Source organism: Eptatretus burgeri, chromosome 8 (assembly GCF_056783735.1).
Source record: "Eptatretus burgeri isolate ZD-2024b chromosome 8, Ebu_testis_v1, whole genome shotgun sequence".
In the NCBI taxonomy this organism is placed as follows: Eukaryota; Metazoa; Chordata; class Myxini; order Myxiniformes; family Myxinidae; genus Eptatretus; species Eptatretus burgeri.
Genome location: NC_140968.1, coordinates 103,376,583 through 103,394,082, shown reverse-complemented (window position 1 = coordinate 103,394,082; position 17,500 = coordinate 103,376,583). Strand labels below are relative to the sequence as shown.

Sequence of the window (17,500 nt, the reverse complement as noted above, 5' to 3'; positions counted from 1 at the left end):
ACGCGAAAACGAAAGCGAAATTCGAAAATCCGTCCTGACCAAATTTAGATATTGTCCCAAAGATTCAAATGCCGCAATCAAATTCAAGATCGCTTGAGAAATGTAGGACATTGATTTTGAAAATCGTCATTTTCGCATTTTTTGCCAACTTTGAAGTCACGTGACACGAAAACGAAAGCGAATATCGAAAATCCGGCCTGACCAAATTTATATATTGTCCCATAGATTAATATGCTATAATCAAATTCAAGATCGCTTGAGAAATGGCAGAGGAGATAGAATTTGAAAATCGTCATTTTCGCAACTTCAAAGGCCTCGTGACCTTGACCTTGACCTTCGGTGACTTTGAAAGTCATACCATCGTGTACGTCTCATCGACCTCTATCAGGATCACTAATGACCAGATCTCCCGCTTCAACTTCATTGTGAACGGATGGACGGACAGACGGACGGATCGAAGGACATCGACACCCATATTATTAGGTCATGCTCAAAGAGATGACCTAAAAAGGAAGCAAAATGTCTGAGTAATGCCATTGCCACAATGAACTGCCTCTAAGAGAAATTAATTGAAAGTGTACAAGGCCTTTGTCTGTCGCTCAATGGACGACTGCCTACCACTATGGGCTGGCACTCGAGCATCACATCTGTCTCTCCTCGATTCTGTGGAATCTGTACTCTCAAAATTATTGAAATTTCCTGTGATGAGGCCGAAGCGGATGTGTTGCTCTCATATCAAGACACATTGGTGGTGTTCTCTGTTTTCTACCGTCTATTCTTGAACATTGCGCCCTATGATCTCCGACCCTCCTTATCTACTCCAGAGTGCACACGTCCTTCCAGAACCACATCCTTGTTAAACTTCAACCTCAACTCTTTTATTCCTCGCTTCACCCATATATGGAACCACCTTCCAAAGGCTGGTATTTACCACTCTTCCCTTAAAGGCTTCAACGAGCAGTGCAACGCCATCTCGTCATCCCCAATTCTATCCCATGATCTTTATTAACCCCATGAACCTTTCCTGACCCAACCATTTTAATTGCTATCTCACATGCTTCCTCTCCTCCTCCTCCCTTTTCCTCTTATATTTGTCCCATTGTCAAATCTACCTTGCTCTTCAACGAGCCTCGCTCCTGCAAATAAATAAATAAATAAATAAATAAGGCAAACAAGGCTAACCTAAAAGTTTGCGAGTCATTTTCAATTGGAACTGCAGATCCCAGCCTTCATTGAAATTCCAAAGTACATATTACTCATCCACAAGATAAGAAAGGGATAAAAATAGAGCTAAAATGCTTCTCCCCCTTGTCCTTGTCCTTTTCCTTTGGCTGCCGACAGTCTGCAAGACGGGTGCAAAAACTGATCCCACCAGCTGGAGACCACTAATCATATTTACAATTACAATCAAAATCATGGAGTTCAGCGCAAATGATCTGAAGCCTTTCTGTTTTCAAACAAACAGAATCATAGGCTAACATCAGTTTGGATTCTGTCACTGCAGTCACTCAACCCTGGACATACTGCTGCTCCTCTCTCATTCGTTCTCATCTTTGGCCAAATACACTTATACCCTCTGTCACCACATTCTTCAACGAGCTTGGATGCTTTAATAGATGGAAAAATAATTTAAATGAGAAAGAAGAAAAAAAAAAAAAGTTAGAAAGCATTGCAAAATTGCAATAACATGTGGGTTCCTGATGCCTTTGGCCTGCTACATATTTTATATAAGATGGGGCAGAGGTATACACGATAAATGTGTATATATATATATTTATTTTTTTGTAATGGTGACTAAAAGCACCAGCTGGACAGACGCACACATGGACAGACACACACATGGACACACACTGAGACCGAGCTCCTTTTATATATTAGATTTGCATGTCTACTCTGTTCCTCTTTTCTCCAATTTGTGTAACTACCTTTTGGAGGATGTTCAATTGCAATCTCCACTCCATCCAGGGATGCAAAGCAAGTGGTGCACCACCATTTCATGTCATCACCCATCCCGGCCAGTGAACTTTTTCGCCCCCATTAACCTCATTTAATTAAAACCTCTTAATAATTGCTGGTTCGTATGTTTCTATCCCCTCTCCTGTTTTGATATTTGTTTATTCCAAATGAGGTTTCTGGCCACATGTTGCCCTTTTACCCTCAATCACCTCGCTCTTAAAAAGCCAAGACCTTCTATAGGAAAAAAAAAAATCAAGTGCTGTCCTATAGTTTACAAAAAAAAATTCCTCGGTTTAGACAGAGGATTTTAAACAAACACATGAAACCAAAGTAATTAAATTACTTGGGAATATAATAAAATCCTTAAAAGACGAGGTTTGTGGGGTGGGAGGACGATCCAATTACAAATACAATATGTATCCCTCTCATCCCATCGAGGTCCAGCATCGAGTGGCCTCCATGGACATGGCAAGCACCAGAGATCTCGACGCACGCTCGCCAGGTCCAAGATAACTTTCATGAACACACGTGGCGTTTGAACAGTTGTTAAAGAACATCAAGTCGCAGTGGAAGGGAGTTATTGGGCCAGCTAATTGTAATCAAGCCTCCATCATGAAAGCTCAAACGCTGTACTACAAATCCATAAGAGATAAACAGAACAAGTGAAATCCTTCAATACAGCACGTGTGGTGAATCAAATGAGTACACGATTGTTAAGATATGCAAGTTTTGCTTTTTCAGTTGAAAAACAATTAAAAAGCGTACTTAATATTTTAAATGTAAAAATCTTGTTATTATTGTGATAAGCACCTTCATATATAACATAAGGAATGAAATTGTTCGACACAGCGTGGCAGGAGGCCGCAAAACAACGACAGCATAAGAAGAACTTATGAGAAGTTTACCGATTTCTTGATATTCATCACAAATTCAGGTCCAGCCTTGTAGACCATTGCAGTTGGAAAAGGGCTGAACATCACATTGAGTGCATGCTTCGCGATGCGGCACCCCCGCGTGAGCAGGACTGCCGTTCACAGTGAGATCACATTCTCACGGAAATCAAATTTTCACAAATATCGATGAAGACTTCGCGGATGAAGAAAATGTCGAAATCCGTCACTAAAGCTTTTTAACGTTGATCAAAAAAAGAAAATCGTACAAATTAAAATAAGGAGAAAAATATTATTATTAATGATGCAGTGAAGTGATTCGGGTTATGAAACAGATACCTGTGTGTTGCAAGTGGATCCGAGGAGAAGAATTCCTTCCGTTCCTCCACGTTTCAATCAATCAAAACAACGCATCGCCTTTCCTCCTTGGTCATTACCTTCTGTCAGAGGTTATCGCCACCTCTCCACTACTTTGACCAATCAAAGCTCGCTCTGATCCAGAGCTTGTCAGAATGCAGCACGAGGTACATCGCCGAACGTGATTGGTCCAATGGTATCACGTGCCGCCGAGGATTGGCAATGCAGCATGAGGTACATCACCAACATGATTGGTCCAGTCCTGTTTGCTGGAATCCTCGTGCATAACACCGCCCACACAACACACGTGGTGTCCTTTGACCAATCAAGAGCAGTACAGTTACAGTATCGTTTCCTTCAGCTCGATTGGTCTTGTCCTGCTCGTGATGTTTTCGGGGTTTTTTTTCGTTCTTGTTGTAAGTAAATTTCAACTACCAATGCATGACGAAACACTTGTTTATGGCTAATATTAAAGAGAATGATGGCAAAAGAAGAACTGAGCTTTCAGTGTTCGGCGCGAAATGCCATGGTGGGCGGAAATGACGTCTTTCGTTCGTTCGTACATGAGAGGGGAGCGTTTCTTTCCGTCAAGCAATAAATTCAATGGTTTTCACATATATAACCACATTAGTTTCACAAATTTCCATTGAAATACTCGGGTAATTCCGTCAATTGTCGCCATTTCCGTCTAGGTTACGCACTGCATCTACAGGACTGCCGTCATTGGCTGTCTTGAGGCACGCGGGGGGGGACGGGGGGACACCGGAGACGTGGGAGACGTGGTAGATGCCGGTGGGGACATTTCAAACTCGGTGCAATTGTATACAGCGCACGCGCTGTAAAAAGCTGTTTGATTAAGACAATGCAAATACAGCATATTTAAGCAACAATGGAGCTCAGGAAAGGCGTTAGGTTCTGCAAACGCTGACAAGCATGGAAATCAAATCATGGCAGGTTTCAACAAAATGGTTTCCACTGTGGCTTTAAATGAAACACTTAACCTCCGAACAACCACCCCTTCCATTTTTATGATCAATTACCATTATTGTCTGTGGATTTCATTCAAACATTGCTTCTGCTCAATGAAACATCGAGTCCAACATGTAAACCATCTACAGTTCACCATCCCACCATGAGCATAACACAGGATTGGAAAGAACAGTTTCGTGGGATGAGATGCCTGGCCCTGCCTCCTCTCACCATCAAACCAAAATGTGCCAACTTCTGGCTGCCAGGTAGAGCGGAAAGCAATTACGGTACGTCACATTACACTTCATTTCAACTTTGACTCACCGTTCCGATGTCGGATGGCTTTCATCAAGAGCGGCTGAACACGTGATGGCAGCAAGATTGCAGGACGGCATCAAAGACAATGCAGACAGAGGATTGTTGACATGAATGAAGACCAGTGAAGCTTGGGACAACCAAAAGTGTGCTTTATATTATGACCAAGGCTGCTTTGTAAAATGTACTCAAGGTGGAAAGTACGGTAGATTGTTGTTGCACGTCATGGAACAAGTCAGGCTGAGATGTTTTCACTTTGATCCAAGTTTCATGGAGGAACTTGCACAGAAATCACATGCAGGACACTGGTTGACATGTGTACTTTACACGAATTACGAAGACATTCATGAGAAAAAGGAAAAACACACGAAGGTGCATAGGATTTGAACCTTGGTTCCTGACATGAAGAGTTCATGCATTCTGGAATTGAACAAATAGCAGCTCAAAATCTCAGTGGCTTCATGCTCAAATGCTTCGATAGTTTATTACAAGCTTGTTCATCATTTTTTATCCAAACAAGAGTCGATGTACACACAGCTCAACTTCAGGGGTCTGTTCACCATGTGGGTTCAAAACAGAACGACGCCCGACAATTGTTTCTGCTTTCACTCCCATGTCGGTCCATCATCCAGGAATATGGGTTCATTCAAAACAGGTCACACTCAGCCTCCGACTACACTCATTGAAAGCCAAAATCCAACTTTTTCAAACAAGATTCTCAATAAATAAATTTTATATTGTGTGTGTGTGTGTGTGTGTGTGTGTGTGTGTGTGTGTGTGTGTGTGTGTGTGTGTGTGTGTGTGTGTGTGTGTGTGTGTGTGTGTGTGTGTGTGTGTGTGTGCGTGTGTGTGTGTGTGTGTGTGTGTGTGTGTGAGTGTGTGTGTGTGTGTGTGTGTGTGTGTGTGTGGTGTGGTGTGTAGCGATTTGGACAAACTTTCATCCCACTGAAATCTTCACAAAACGCTCTCTCGTCTTTTGCCACCACCTGGCTAATGAGGATAACGACAGAGTAAAATTTACTTTACAAAAACAAACAAACAAACATTCACAATGACCATCCTCTGTTCTTTATTCCCAAAGGCTGGCTGGCTCCATCACAAAAGCAGCGGATCCGATTCCAATTGAGGAGACACCCACTCGTGGCACTGCGGCACACAGATAAACCGACCCGCTCGCGGAGCACCGGCGTCAGGCGCCTCATGTGCAAGCTGGCCTCGCCGCACGTTGCTCACATTTATGCAGGGATGGGATTAGTCACCAGCACATCAAATGCGATAACAAGAAGAGATGCCACTCGCGAACTGCTGAAGTGAAACTCGCAAAGCCTGCGCAGCAAAAACAGAGGTGCAATGCGGAGGAGGAAACGAGAGATGAGGGAATGGGGGATAATTAATTTGAACAAGCTCTTCACGGGGATTCTTTACACGACAGGGCCCACACCACAATCAGGATAGTACACACCAACATTTCACAATGACCCTTTTTAGGAGGAAATCTGTAGAACTAGCCTGTCAAAATAAAACACACACACACACACACAACTACAACATTGTCTGGAATGCAGTTCTACTGAGTGGAAAAGAAGATAACATGGGGAATTCCAATGAACTTCCATGTCTGTGCTTCATTCCCAAGAAAGGGTGCCACATTTCCAACGCCCATTCCTTTTCCCCTTCCATGACATTGTGCAGCCTTCCTTCCCCTCATATCAACCACTTCCCTTTTTTCGCAGCAAGACCAAATCCCACAGATAGGCAAGCGGCTCAGGTGACAACCTTCCACAGTTCCTCACCACAACATACCGATGGAGGGGTAATGGGCCTACTCGAGCACAAAGCTCTATCTGCTCAAACCTCCAATTCCAATCGGCTAGTTTAACCTCATATCACAATACCATACATTATGAAGCTACCTTCTCAAGAGGACCACAAAACAGTACAATAGCATCTCGTTGATTGAAGGAGCGAGGGGAAGCATTAAGCCAACCATCCCATTTGTCAGTACAGTACTCAATCCTGTCACTGATCCTACAGAACTATTCAAAAGAGTACGCCATTTTGTGCCAGAACCCTGACTAAGTTAGAGATTCCCTTTTCCACTCTACAGCTTTGTTCATCCCTGGTATTCAAGTTTAACTGTCTGTGCTATTCGAACATGCTGTGCAATGTTGAGCGAGCAATTGATAACTGCAAGGCCACCTAATCCTTCAATGCCAAGGATTAGTGCCCCTACCTGGAAGATAGCTACTCATTAATACACCTTAATAACAGAAGACAGAAATGCAAAATATTGCAAATGCATTGGGAATGGCTTTTAAAATAGATATACAATGTTTTATACAAAGAAAGCAAAACAGGTAAGCAGAGAAATCACAGGTATCATCAATGAGAGCAATTGCAAGATAGGACGTTTGAAAAATGACTTACAATGATGTCCTTACGTACACACACACACACACACACACACACACACACACACACACACACACACACACACACACACACCCCAACCCTTCAATGTGTCCTCAGCTATTTAAAGAAACATTCCAAAGAACTTTTTAATAAACAAGCAAGTATAAAACACCCTTCCTTTACCATTTGATGAATTACAAAAACGTCACAAGAAAAACAACACAATTATCAAAGCACATGGACAGTCGCAAGTTCACAATTACCGTGTGATATTAAAATAATGACAGCACGATAATACAATACCATGAACCTTTACAGCATCATACAGTACCACACAAGGCTGGAGCAAAAAAAAAAGAAGGAAAAAAAAAAAAAAGAGGAACCGTTTTTGGTAAAACAATATATTCATAAGAAGGGAAAAGAAAGGAGGGATTGTTTTTGATTTGCATTCAATGCGGAAGCTCACGGAGGAGGTTGGAAATATCACGACCATTTTGGAGCATGGTCCACTTGAGCACCATCAAGGCCAATGCCATGGTCATCCTGTACAGTGCTTGACTGCAGGTTACATCACCTCAACCTTCATAACTACCTCTGGCAGACATCCACCGCCGTCAAGCAGAGGAATCAAGAAAAGCGTGGAATTACTCGGACACGGTAAGTTAGACAGAAAGGAAACAAGTGGACACCTCGCCCGCCCCACATCATCCACATTGGGGGGAACCCTCCGGCATGTCGTTCTGGTGGGGAACCAAGAATGGAGGCACGTGGTGAGCAAGGCATGTATCCATGTGGATAAATATAACTTGGACAGTGACAACCAGCTCTTGCAGTAGTTGATGGCATACCAGTCAATTCGATCAAGACGACAGGTGGACAGCCCCTGAAACAGGTCAACTGTAACTTTCAAGCTGGCTCTCTCTGGTGTTGACAGGTATACCAAAAAATAATGACATGGAGAGGTAAGCCCCTCCCCTCCCCCCTTGATGGGGTCAATAGGGGGTGGGTGGCATGGAGAGGAGGGATGGGGTGAATAGAAGAGGGGGTGGGATGGAGAGGAGGGATGGGGTGAATAGTGGGGGTGGGATGGAGAGGAGGGATGGGGTGAATAGTGGGGGTGGGATGGAGAGGAGGGATGGGGTGATTAGGGGGTGGGATGGAGAGGAGGGATGGGGTGAATAGGGGGTTGAGATGGAGAGGAGGGATGGGGTGAATAGTGGGGGTGGGATGGAGAGGAGGGATGGGGTGAATAGTGGGGGTGGGATGGAGAGGAGGGATGGGGTGAATAGTGGGGGTGGGATGGAGAGGAGGGATGAGGTGAATAGGGGGGGTTGGATGAGATGGATAAGAGGGATGGGGTGGAGTTGTGAAACAATGTCTGAGTATGTAATACAAGGTTCCCAAGGTGGTGTTTAAAACCTTAACCAACAGCAGCAGACACAGCAAAGTCCGCCAACATGGAAGGGATCATTTTCACATCAAGTGCACAGAATAATTACTAGGTCCGGACACGGCCATGAACACACCGACCGAGCACTCCTGGTGTTCGTGTTTTAACCCTCACACAATGTTCCACAAGGAAAACAAACACCATGAACCATGAACCGAGCGGTCTCAAATCACCACACCAGGACCAAGTGGACACCGTCGTGTTTACAGTCTCCTCACTGGAATACAAGGTAAACAACGTTGTTGTCAAACAACAATCCATTAATATCACCATTTACACTTATATCAATCAATAAACGGAACATTTAAAAACCTCCATCGACGCTTCACAAAAATGTTATGTACGTATTAAAAAGATAAAAGTTATATATATAAAAATTAAAAAAAAAAAACATAATTCCGTGATTAAAATATATATATATTTTTTTTTTAATAACAATGTACAGCTTCCATCGACGGGGGGACACTTTAAAAGAGCATTTTAATCGGTTACCAGGAGGATGAACCTCATGACCCTCGGTAACGGTGCCCGCAGTACCTGAGGTGATCGAAAACACGAAATAAATAAACAAGTCGAACCACAAGTCGGTGCGTTTGTCCGTCATGTTCGTGCGTGTCCACGGTCCACGGACCACGGACCACGGACCACGGCAAGGAATAACACACGAAACGGAGCGAACGACCGACCGACCGACCGTCCATGTAGCGAAAAGCGCGCGCTCGGATCGTCCTCACCTGCCCACGGTCTGGTTCGCGAGCTGCCGCATGCGGTTAAACTGCTTCTTCATGGTCCCGGTGGCGGTGCGTCTCCTCACACCGGAACGGAGCGGGGATGGCGTCCCGGAAATCGTGGCGGCCTCTGGTGTCTCCCTCCCTCTCGCTGCCTGCCCTCGAATCAGGCAACCGGGTCACGGAGGGATTGGAAACGTGTGTGTGTATGTGTGTGTACGTGTGTGTGTGTACGTGTGTGTGTGTGTGTGTGTGTGTGTGTGTGTGGCGCCGAATGTTCACGCGGAGGTTCCCAGCAACTCGGTGACGGCGGCCGAGAAGCGAGGCAGGAAGGAAGAACGGGCACGTGAATGACATGTGAAGGAACTAGAGAAGGAATAACGCTCTTCCTTTTGCCCGAGTCAAGGCGCCGAAACGGTTGGGGGGGGGGAGGGTTGTTCGGGTGTTGCACACGAACCTGAAAGCTGGAGGAGGTGCAGCAATCTGAGTGAAATATTGAGAGAAAGGGAAGATTATTTTGAGGGTAGTGAATGATCAGGAATTGTAAGAGGTGCGAGCAGGGACTTGCAGAACATCCGCAGAATATAGAACGTGACGTGAAGTCCTCAATTCAACAAGGTGGTGGCCTCTTGACAGAGGAGTCCGAAGTGAAGGCCCGGTTGAGCGGTTGTACCAGGCTGATCCACCAGCTGTCGAGTTGGACGTCAGGGGTGTTACTATCCCTGTTGCTGACCCTCCAATCAACTGTGGTCCACCTTCGTTTGTGGAAACACGGGCTGCGGTGAACCGGTTGAAACGGGGTAAAGCTCCAGGGATCTTTGGCATCCATGATGAACTTCTCAAGGCTGATGGAAATGCTGCACTCGTGTCGTTGCATGCAGTTCTGTGCTCTGCCTGGAACACAGGCATCATCGCAACTGATTGGAAGATGGGCCTTGTTGTCCCTCTCTGGAAAGGGAAGGGTGATCGCCAACACTGCAACAACCACTGAGGGGTGACGCTGCTCTCAGTGCCGGGCAAGGTCTTTGCTCGGATAATTTTTGATAGGGTTCACCACCATCTGCTTGAGCACCAGCGTCCAGAGCAGTCAGGCTTTACACCAAAGAGGTCAACGATTGACCGTATCCTTACTCTTCGGGTCCTCACCGAACGCAGGCGAGAGTTTCGGCAGGGTCTGCCTGTAGCCTATGTTGATCTCTGTAAAGCGTTTGATTCAGTTATTCAGGATGCCCTCTGAAGAATCCTTGGTCTTCGTGGGGTGCCACTAAAACTGATTGATCTGATATCTGAACTCTACTCTGGTACTGAGAGTGCTGTGAGATGTGGTGGTACCATCTCTGACTTATTTCTAGTTGTTACTGGAGTTCGTCAGGGGTGTGTACTGGCCCCCCACATTTTTCAGCACTTGTATGAACTGGATTCTGGGGAGGATGTCGGAGAGATCAAGCTGTGGTGCATCGTTTGGGAATGTCAAGATCTCTGAACTTGATTTCACAGATAATGCAGTCATCTTTGTGAAGACTCTAGATGTCCTATCGGTGCCCTTGAAGTGCTGAATGAGGAGTTGGAGCCGCTGAGATTCCAGGTTTCCTGGATCAAAACTAAGATCTAAGCTTTCAATGACATCTTGGATGTCGCTGTCCTGTCTGTACCTGTTTGTGGTGAGGATGTTGAGGTCACGGAGAGATTCACTTACCTTGGCAGTGATATTCATGTCTCTGCTGGCTGTGAGCCAGAGTTCAACAGATGTCTGGGTCGGGCCTGGGGAGTCATGGATTCACTGGATCATGGGGTGTGGTGCTATCGGTACCTGTGCAGGAGGACGGAAGTCCGAGTCTTCAGGTCCTTGGTACTTCCAATCTTGCTCTATGGATGTGAGACTTGTACTCTGACCAGGGATCTGAGACGGAGACTAAATTCCTTTCGTACCAGGTATTTTCGGAGAATCCTTGGCTGTCGCTGGTCAGACTTTGTGTCCAACGAGCGGTTGCTAAGAGAGACTCAAATGAGATTTGTTACTTGCATAGTCTGTGACCGTCAACTGCAGCTTTCTGGACATGTGGCTCGTTTTCCTGATGCTGATCTTGCTCACCACATTCTCAGTGGGGTGCTTCTTCAGTGGAAGAGGCCAATGGGCCGACCACATGCCTCATAGTTGCAGCAGATTGATCAACATCTTAAGGAGATGAAGATGGGCCAGGCATCTGCCTGGGTGATGGCCAGAGGGAGGCCCCTGGAGTACCGGCGGAAAGTGGATGCAACGACGTGCTGCTGTGGCACCTGACCCGACCTCTCCCCTGCTCCCCCCCCCCCTTCACAAACCCGAAGTCCTCAACCTCCACCTCCCAAACCCCACTCTCCCCCCTACCCTAAACCTTCAACTACCACCCACCCCCACAATAACTCCTCAATCCCACCCCTCAAAGCCTCACTCTGTCCCATCTTTGCTCTCCCAACCCAAAGTCCTCTCCCCCCACTCCACCCCAAACTCTGTCCTCACCTTTCCGCTGCTCATAACAGCAAACGAGCATTCCCACATCAAAGCAGCGGCTTTAAGGCTTTCCACTCCCCATATCATTCTGTCACTGACTTCGCAGAAACCACGATCAAAACAGCTCCAACATATCATGGCCCATTACAGTCGCTTGTCCAACTCACAATCCCACAAGATATGCAGAAACCCCGTGAAATTGCAACTGTCAAGTTACCATGAGACCCAAAACCAATCATCTTCTTCCTGAGGCATAGATACACATTGTTGAAAGTAAATAATGATGGACGTATTCTTTCACAATTTCACGAGATTCCCTGAAGTCCTCAGGAAAAGACCTTTATAATGACATTGGTTTTATGATCCCTGGTCGAGTCGTTTTAGAGAAAATAGTCAGAAATAATAGTAAGGACCCGCAGAACCTCTGCGATAAAAGTACTGCTTCAGAGGATGCCACCTAGTTATTTTGCGCGGTGTATAAACAACAGTCTGCTGCCTCGATCACTGAGACCTATCTGCACAAGGCATGTGACGTCTATCGGTTCAAAATCCATTTGACTGTCGCTTTACACTGAAGGGAAAACTTATAAAGGAGGCAAGTCTGGTAGTTCACTCGGGTAGATTGGAAAGGACAGTGGGCAGCCATCTCTCTTCAGGACTGGTGTCCCGTATCTACTGCCCCTGATGCTAACTCAGCTTGGGAATTCTTCCACAGAATCTATCTCTATATCTCTATCTCTATCTCTATCTCTATCTCTATCTCTATCTCTATCTCTATCTCTATCTCTATCTCTATCTCTATCTCTCTCTCTCTCTCTCTCTCTCTCTCTCTCTCTCTCTCTCTCTCTCTCTCTCTCTCTCTCTCTCTCTCTCTCTCTCTCTCTCTCTCATCCCATTTCATCTTCAATTATCCACCCTTCTTCCCATCCATAGCATACTGAATCCTGTGATGAGGCAGTTGCTCTGAAACAACTTGCCTTCTCTTCCTGGAAGGATTATCTGACCGAAGACAATCTCAGTGCATTCCAAAAAGTCTATAACAAGTGTGTCCACTCTCAGGAGAGGCAAAAAACAACATCTGTCCAACCTCAAAAATGAACTTTCAAACTTGGCTCCCTCCTCTAAAACCTGGCAGCACCTTGTTAAGTTTGGCTCTGGAGTACGCTCCTCTTCCATCCCTTCCCTCTCTTCAAATGGTACCATAACTGACTCCTCTCGTGAAAAGGCCGAATGCCTCAATTCTGTTTGCTTCAAAATCTTATGTCCCCAACCCCTCAATCTCAGTACCCATCCCTGTCAAACTCAACTTCTCCTGGACTCTGTCATTTGCACCTGAGAAGGTGGAGAAGTTTCTGGCAACCCTCGACTTTGACTCTGCAACTCGTGTTAATTCAACAGCACAACAGGGGCTTGAAGTCAAGACCCTAAGATCTTAAGTCAGCCACTTTAACTGCTAAGCCAACACAAGGCTTATATAATCCATCTTCACAATTGATATGAAATCATTCTTTTTCTCCAACAACCTCATGTCAGATCACCAATTTGGATTCAAACCAGGTCACTCCACCTTGGCCATGTTGCTTCTACTCACCTAACAATGGATGGAGGCCCTCAATGTCAGACATGAGATCAGGGTCGTCTCTCTGGACATCTCTTGTGCTTTCGATGCAGGCTGGCATCCTGCCTTGCCTTCCAAACTCTCTGCCTATGGCATCCAAGGCCAACTCCACACATGCCTTACTGACTTCCTCTGCTCTCGTAGTCAACGTGTGACACTCAACAGTATCCTTTAATCTCCTCTTCCTGTCAAAGCTTGGGTGCCCCAAGGCAGTGTTCTGGGTCCAGTCCTATTCATGATCGTCATAAATTATCTCTCTGACTCTGGAAAATCCCCTTTATCTGTTTACTGATGACTTCACCCTCTGTGGTGACATCTCTCATCATTCAGATAGGAAGGCTGCAGCCTCTTCCCTCTCTTCAGACCTTTGAAAAAAAAAATCACAAGATGGTCAAACACTTGGAATAGTCAGGGATGTGAGGGCATAATAGGGACTGTTTGGTTCAGATTCTTCCAAAAGCACCAAATTTGGCCCATATGTCGCCCATGCCATACTTTTTCGATTTTAGACGTGCGCCCCCTGGGGCCACCATATTGGCGAAATCCAATTATGGCCGCCATCCCAGTTAGAGGTCAATCATAGTTAAAAAACCAAAAGGGCTAGAATCATGAATAATACCACTTTCTTGGGGTTTTCGGGGTCGGGGAATCTGATTCTGATTTTATTTCAACGATTTGAGGTCAAGATCACCCCTCAAGGTCATTTTGGGGTCAAACCCGGCGTTTTGGGGGCGTCATTTCAAAAATGGCCTGCCTATGGCCTCGATGGCCTACTTGGGTTATCAATCAAAAAAACCCGTTAATCATTTGGAAAATAAGACTTGAATGTTTTTAATTTTGAATGTTTTTAATTTTGACTCGTAATGTCATAAACTTTTTGTGTCATTTTTAAGATAATACCAAGTCTGTGAGCGTCGATGTGTCCAGCAGCGGTGGTGGTGCATGATGCCATTCGGAGCTGTGACGTCTACCCTATCTCGCAAAACTATCCTATCCCTGTTCTTGCATGTTCAGAAGTGGATCCGGAACCTGCGACTCAGCCTGCTATCGTGTCGCCGTGATGACGAGATGAAAGTTCATTGCGATGACGAGCCTACATAATATGAGTGTCAAACTATGTCCTGTACCGAAATTATGAATTGGGGACTGTTGTCTTTGTAAATCAGACAAAACTGAAGAAGTCTTGCAAACTCCTAAGGAGGAGGGACTTGTATCACTTGAGAGAGATCTCAAAGACTTCATTGCTATCAATGCCAATAATCTTCCTTCTGGTATCAATGTGATGATTAGTCAGTTGAATGATGGCTCAGGTATTGCAGCAACTCTTAAATCGCATAAGGCAAGGTATCACAAAACGTGCAGGAGTTATTGTAGTCGTTCTCGTGTGAAACGGGTGAGAGAGAAGCTACACAAAGAAGTCGGCTCTCAGAATAGTCCCCAAAAAATCAGGTCATCTGGGGAATTCCAGCCTCCAGCCAATGTCAAGTGTTGTGTAATCTGTGAGGGGGAGGACCAAGCCAACCTCCACAAGGTAGTCACCAATGTCGTAGATGCCAATCTAAAGAGTTGGGGGAAGCCGAACAAAAACTTTCATTTACTTGTCAGACTGGTTGCCGTAGCGTCTGATGCATATGCGGCCGATGCCTATAATCACCATCAGTGTTATGTACGTTTGTGAGACTCCGCTCGCGCTGCTGAGCGACTAGAATCGGTGGGTCCCACACCTCCGCCCTTCAATCCCATCATCTGCACTCAAATTGTCGCCCTGATCGAACATTCGGACACCACTGTATTTAAGCTCTCAGAGCTACGCGAGATGTATCAAAAGCTTATAAGTGATCAAGGTCGCCCATGCCGAGACAAAAAAGAGCCACACTCAACTCGATACAAGGATCACCTTCTCAACCTCCTTCCTGAATGGACTGAGTTTTCCAAGGGGAATGAAGGCAGGAAGGATATTTACATATCTCACAAACTGAAGGTGGTTGATGAGCTGGCCAAGACATATAGGTCTCAGATTGGTCAAGAGGACGCACTTGCATTCATGCGGGCTACGGTGATGTTGATACACAAGTTTTGTCTACAGAGTCAGGAGCCTTTTGATGGCTCCTTCCCCCTTAACTGCCTCACGGCTCCAGTCAATGAGGAGTTTCTTCAATGTAGTTCTCCGGGGCCCATCAGCTCTTTGTGGACGTGAGAAGATCAGTGGCGACGCCAATCTGGATGCACGGGAGAAGATCGCATGCAACATCTCACAACTGCTCATCTACAATACTAGTGAGGGGCCGCACCATGCAGTCAAGACGTCTGCAGTATGGCACAACAAGGAGCGAGACCCCCTTCCCCCTGTATCGTGGCCTCAAGCTGCACGGACACGCACGGGACAAAAAACGGATTGGGATTGACCAAGAACACGGTATCTCGGTATCATACAACCGCGTCATGGAAGTGAAGCGAGATGTTGCACGTGCGGTGTGTGCTCGCCATGCTCAGGATGGGGTGGTGGTACCCACCAACAGCCGTCTCAAGGTCTTCACCACCCACGATGTGGATAATATAGATAGTAAAGCTCAGGGCAACTTCTCACTGGACGAGTTCCACAGATATGTCCTGAGCATATATAGCGGCATTTTGTGAGCAGATGTTATTCCCGAAGTATTTTAATAAAAATTGTTCCTGAATAATTTTTGTTGAATTTTAGTAGTACCACTTTTGATCTTTGAAATTTTGAACCCAAAATGGGGTGACCATGACCTGAAATAATTAAAATGAGATCAGAATCAGATTCCCTGACCCCGAAAACTTCTAAAAAGTGGCATTATTCATGATTCTAGCCCTTTTGATTTTTAAAACTACGATTGACCTCAAACCCGGATGGCGGCCATAATTGGATTTCGCCAATATGACGGCCCCGGGGGGCGCCCGTCTTGGCGCCCATCTAAAATCGGAAGAGTATGGTATGGGCAACATATGGGCCAAATTTGGTGCTTTTGGAAGAATCTGGACCAAAAAATCCCTAACATCCTTGACTAGAATATGTTTTTCAATCCTGACAAATCTCATACTCGCTATCTCACTCTCCGAAAGGATCATTTGGTAGCCCTCCTATCTAATTTCTTAATAATCCTCTTCAGGAAGTTCGGTCATTCCAGCTCCTGGGTCTCACTATCTTTCTAGCCATGATATTTCTCGGGCAAACCACATTTCAAAGTTGGCCTCCGAAGCCAACCGCCGACTGGGCATCCTCTGTAGTACAAAATCCTTCCTTGACACACTTGATCTCCAATCCACCAACAAGGCCTTCATCCGCAGCTTGATGGAGTACCGCTCTCCCCTGCCTCACTTGTTGCTCAGCTTGACACCATGGAAACTAAGGCCTTCAAGATTATTGAAATCTCCCGCGATGAAGCTGAGTCTATGGGCCTATCACTTTGCCATCGCCAACAGGTCAGTGGTCTCTGTTTTCTACCGCCTCCTTTCTGGTCTTGCACCCTCTGCTCTGTCCGTGTTTTGTTTGTGTGAGCCCTGCGGAATCCTGGGGGTTTCCACAGGGTTCACACAGTCCATCATCAAACCCCTTTTGGTGAAACTACCTAAATCCAGGATCACTACTCATCTTCACTCATTCGTTCCTCTTTTTCCCCACCTGTGGAAGCAACTTCCATGTTCTCTTCAATCTTTTTCATCCCTCCAGGTCTTTAAACAGTACCAGTTGCTTGTCCACTGCGATTCACTGGTAGGGACCGAACCTCTTTTGGAAGTTTGCCAGGAAAATGTTCTAAATGTACCAGAAGGCTGTCATGTGATCAGTCTGAAGACAAAAGTTTCTTTGCTATTTGCTGTACATACATGCCATGAATTTCCCCCGTTGTATATGTGTCACACCCTCATAAACACCCTGAATATATGCTTTGCCATTCTTTATGAATAAAGCCATTACTGTATATATGTGCCGCACAAATTTCCCCCAATTTCCCCCCATATAAATAAACCTGTACATGTTTTCTTCCAACTTGCTCGTGGTGTCTTTTCCCTATTGGTCACACAGTCTGCACTAGCGATGGCTGGGAAGTTTTACCCCAACTGTTTTGCTCCATTAAATAGCCAGCGTCGCACTGTCTGTTTCGCTTGGCAGTCATCTGAGTGCATGCTGATGAGGGTGTGAGCCTCGGTTAGTTGGGCCACATAACCCCCAGCTAAACGGTGTTAGATGGAGGAACACTGGGAGATCTGGCCATCTGATTGACATTTGTAGTTGCATCACAACCCGCCGGGCTGCGGAATTATCCGCGGCACGTCGGCCTGCAGGAGTGG

General features: G+C 45.7%; 1 protein-coding gene, 1 long non-coding RNA gene and 1 pseudogene across 8 annotated transcripts in view; 1 reads left to right on the top strand and 2 right to left on the bottom strand.

The window, feature by feature from the left end:
* The window catches only part of LOC147022459 (rho GTPase-activating protein 44-like), a 151,578-nt gene extending 142,155 nt beyond the window's left edge, over window positions 1-9,423 (bottom strand). For 5 of the 7 annotated variants that reach the window (XM_085893359.1, XM_085893365.1, XM_085893360.1 and 2 more), the window contains exon 1: window positions 9,084-9,422. In XM_085893359.1, the coding sequence (XP_085749485.1) occupies window positions 9,084-9,136 (53 nt within the window). In that variant the 5' untranslated portion in view covers window positions 9,137-9,422. Of the gene's footprint in view, window positions 1-9,083 lie in introns of all 7 variants that reach the window. The other 2 variants (XM_085893364.1, XM_085893361.1) reach the window with 2 other exon arrangements.
* LOC147022460 (uncharacterized) lies at window positions 5,218-8,024 on the bottom strand. Its single transcript, XR_015061263.1, has 2 exons — window positions 7,366-8,024; window positions 5,218-5,813 (listed from the first exon to the last, which is right to left on the bottom strand). It is a non-coding gene; the product is annotated as an uncharacterized LOC147022460 (long non-coding RNA).
* A 1,941-nt stretch (window positions 9,424-11,364) lies between the features above and the next one.
* On the top strand, window positions 11,365-17,149 carry LOC147022458 (uncharacterized; annotated as a pseudogene).
* The last annotated feature ends 351 nt before the right edge of the window (window positions 17,150-17,500 follow it).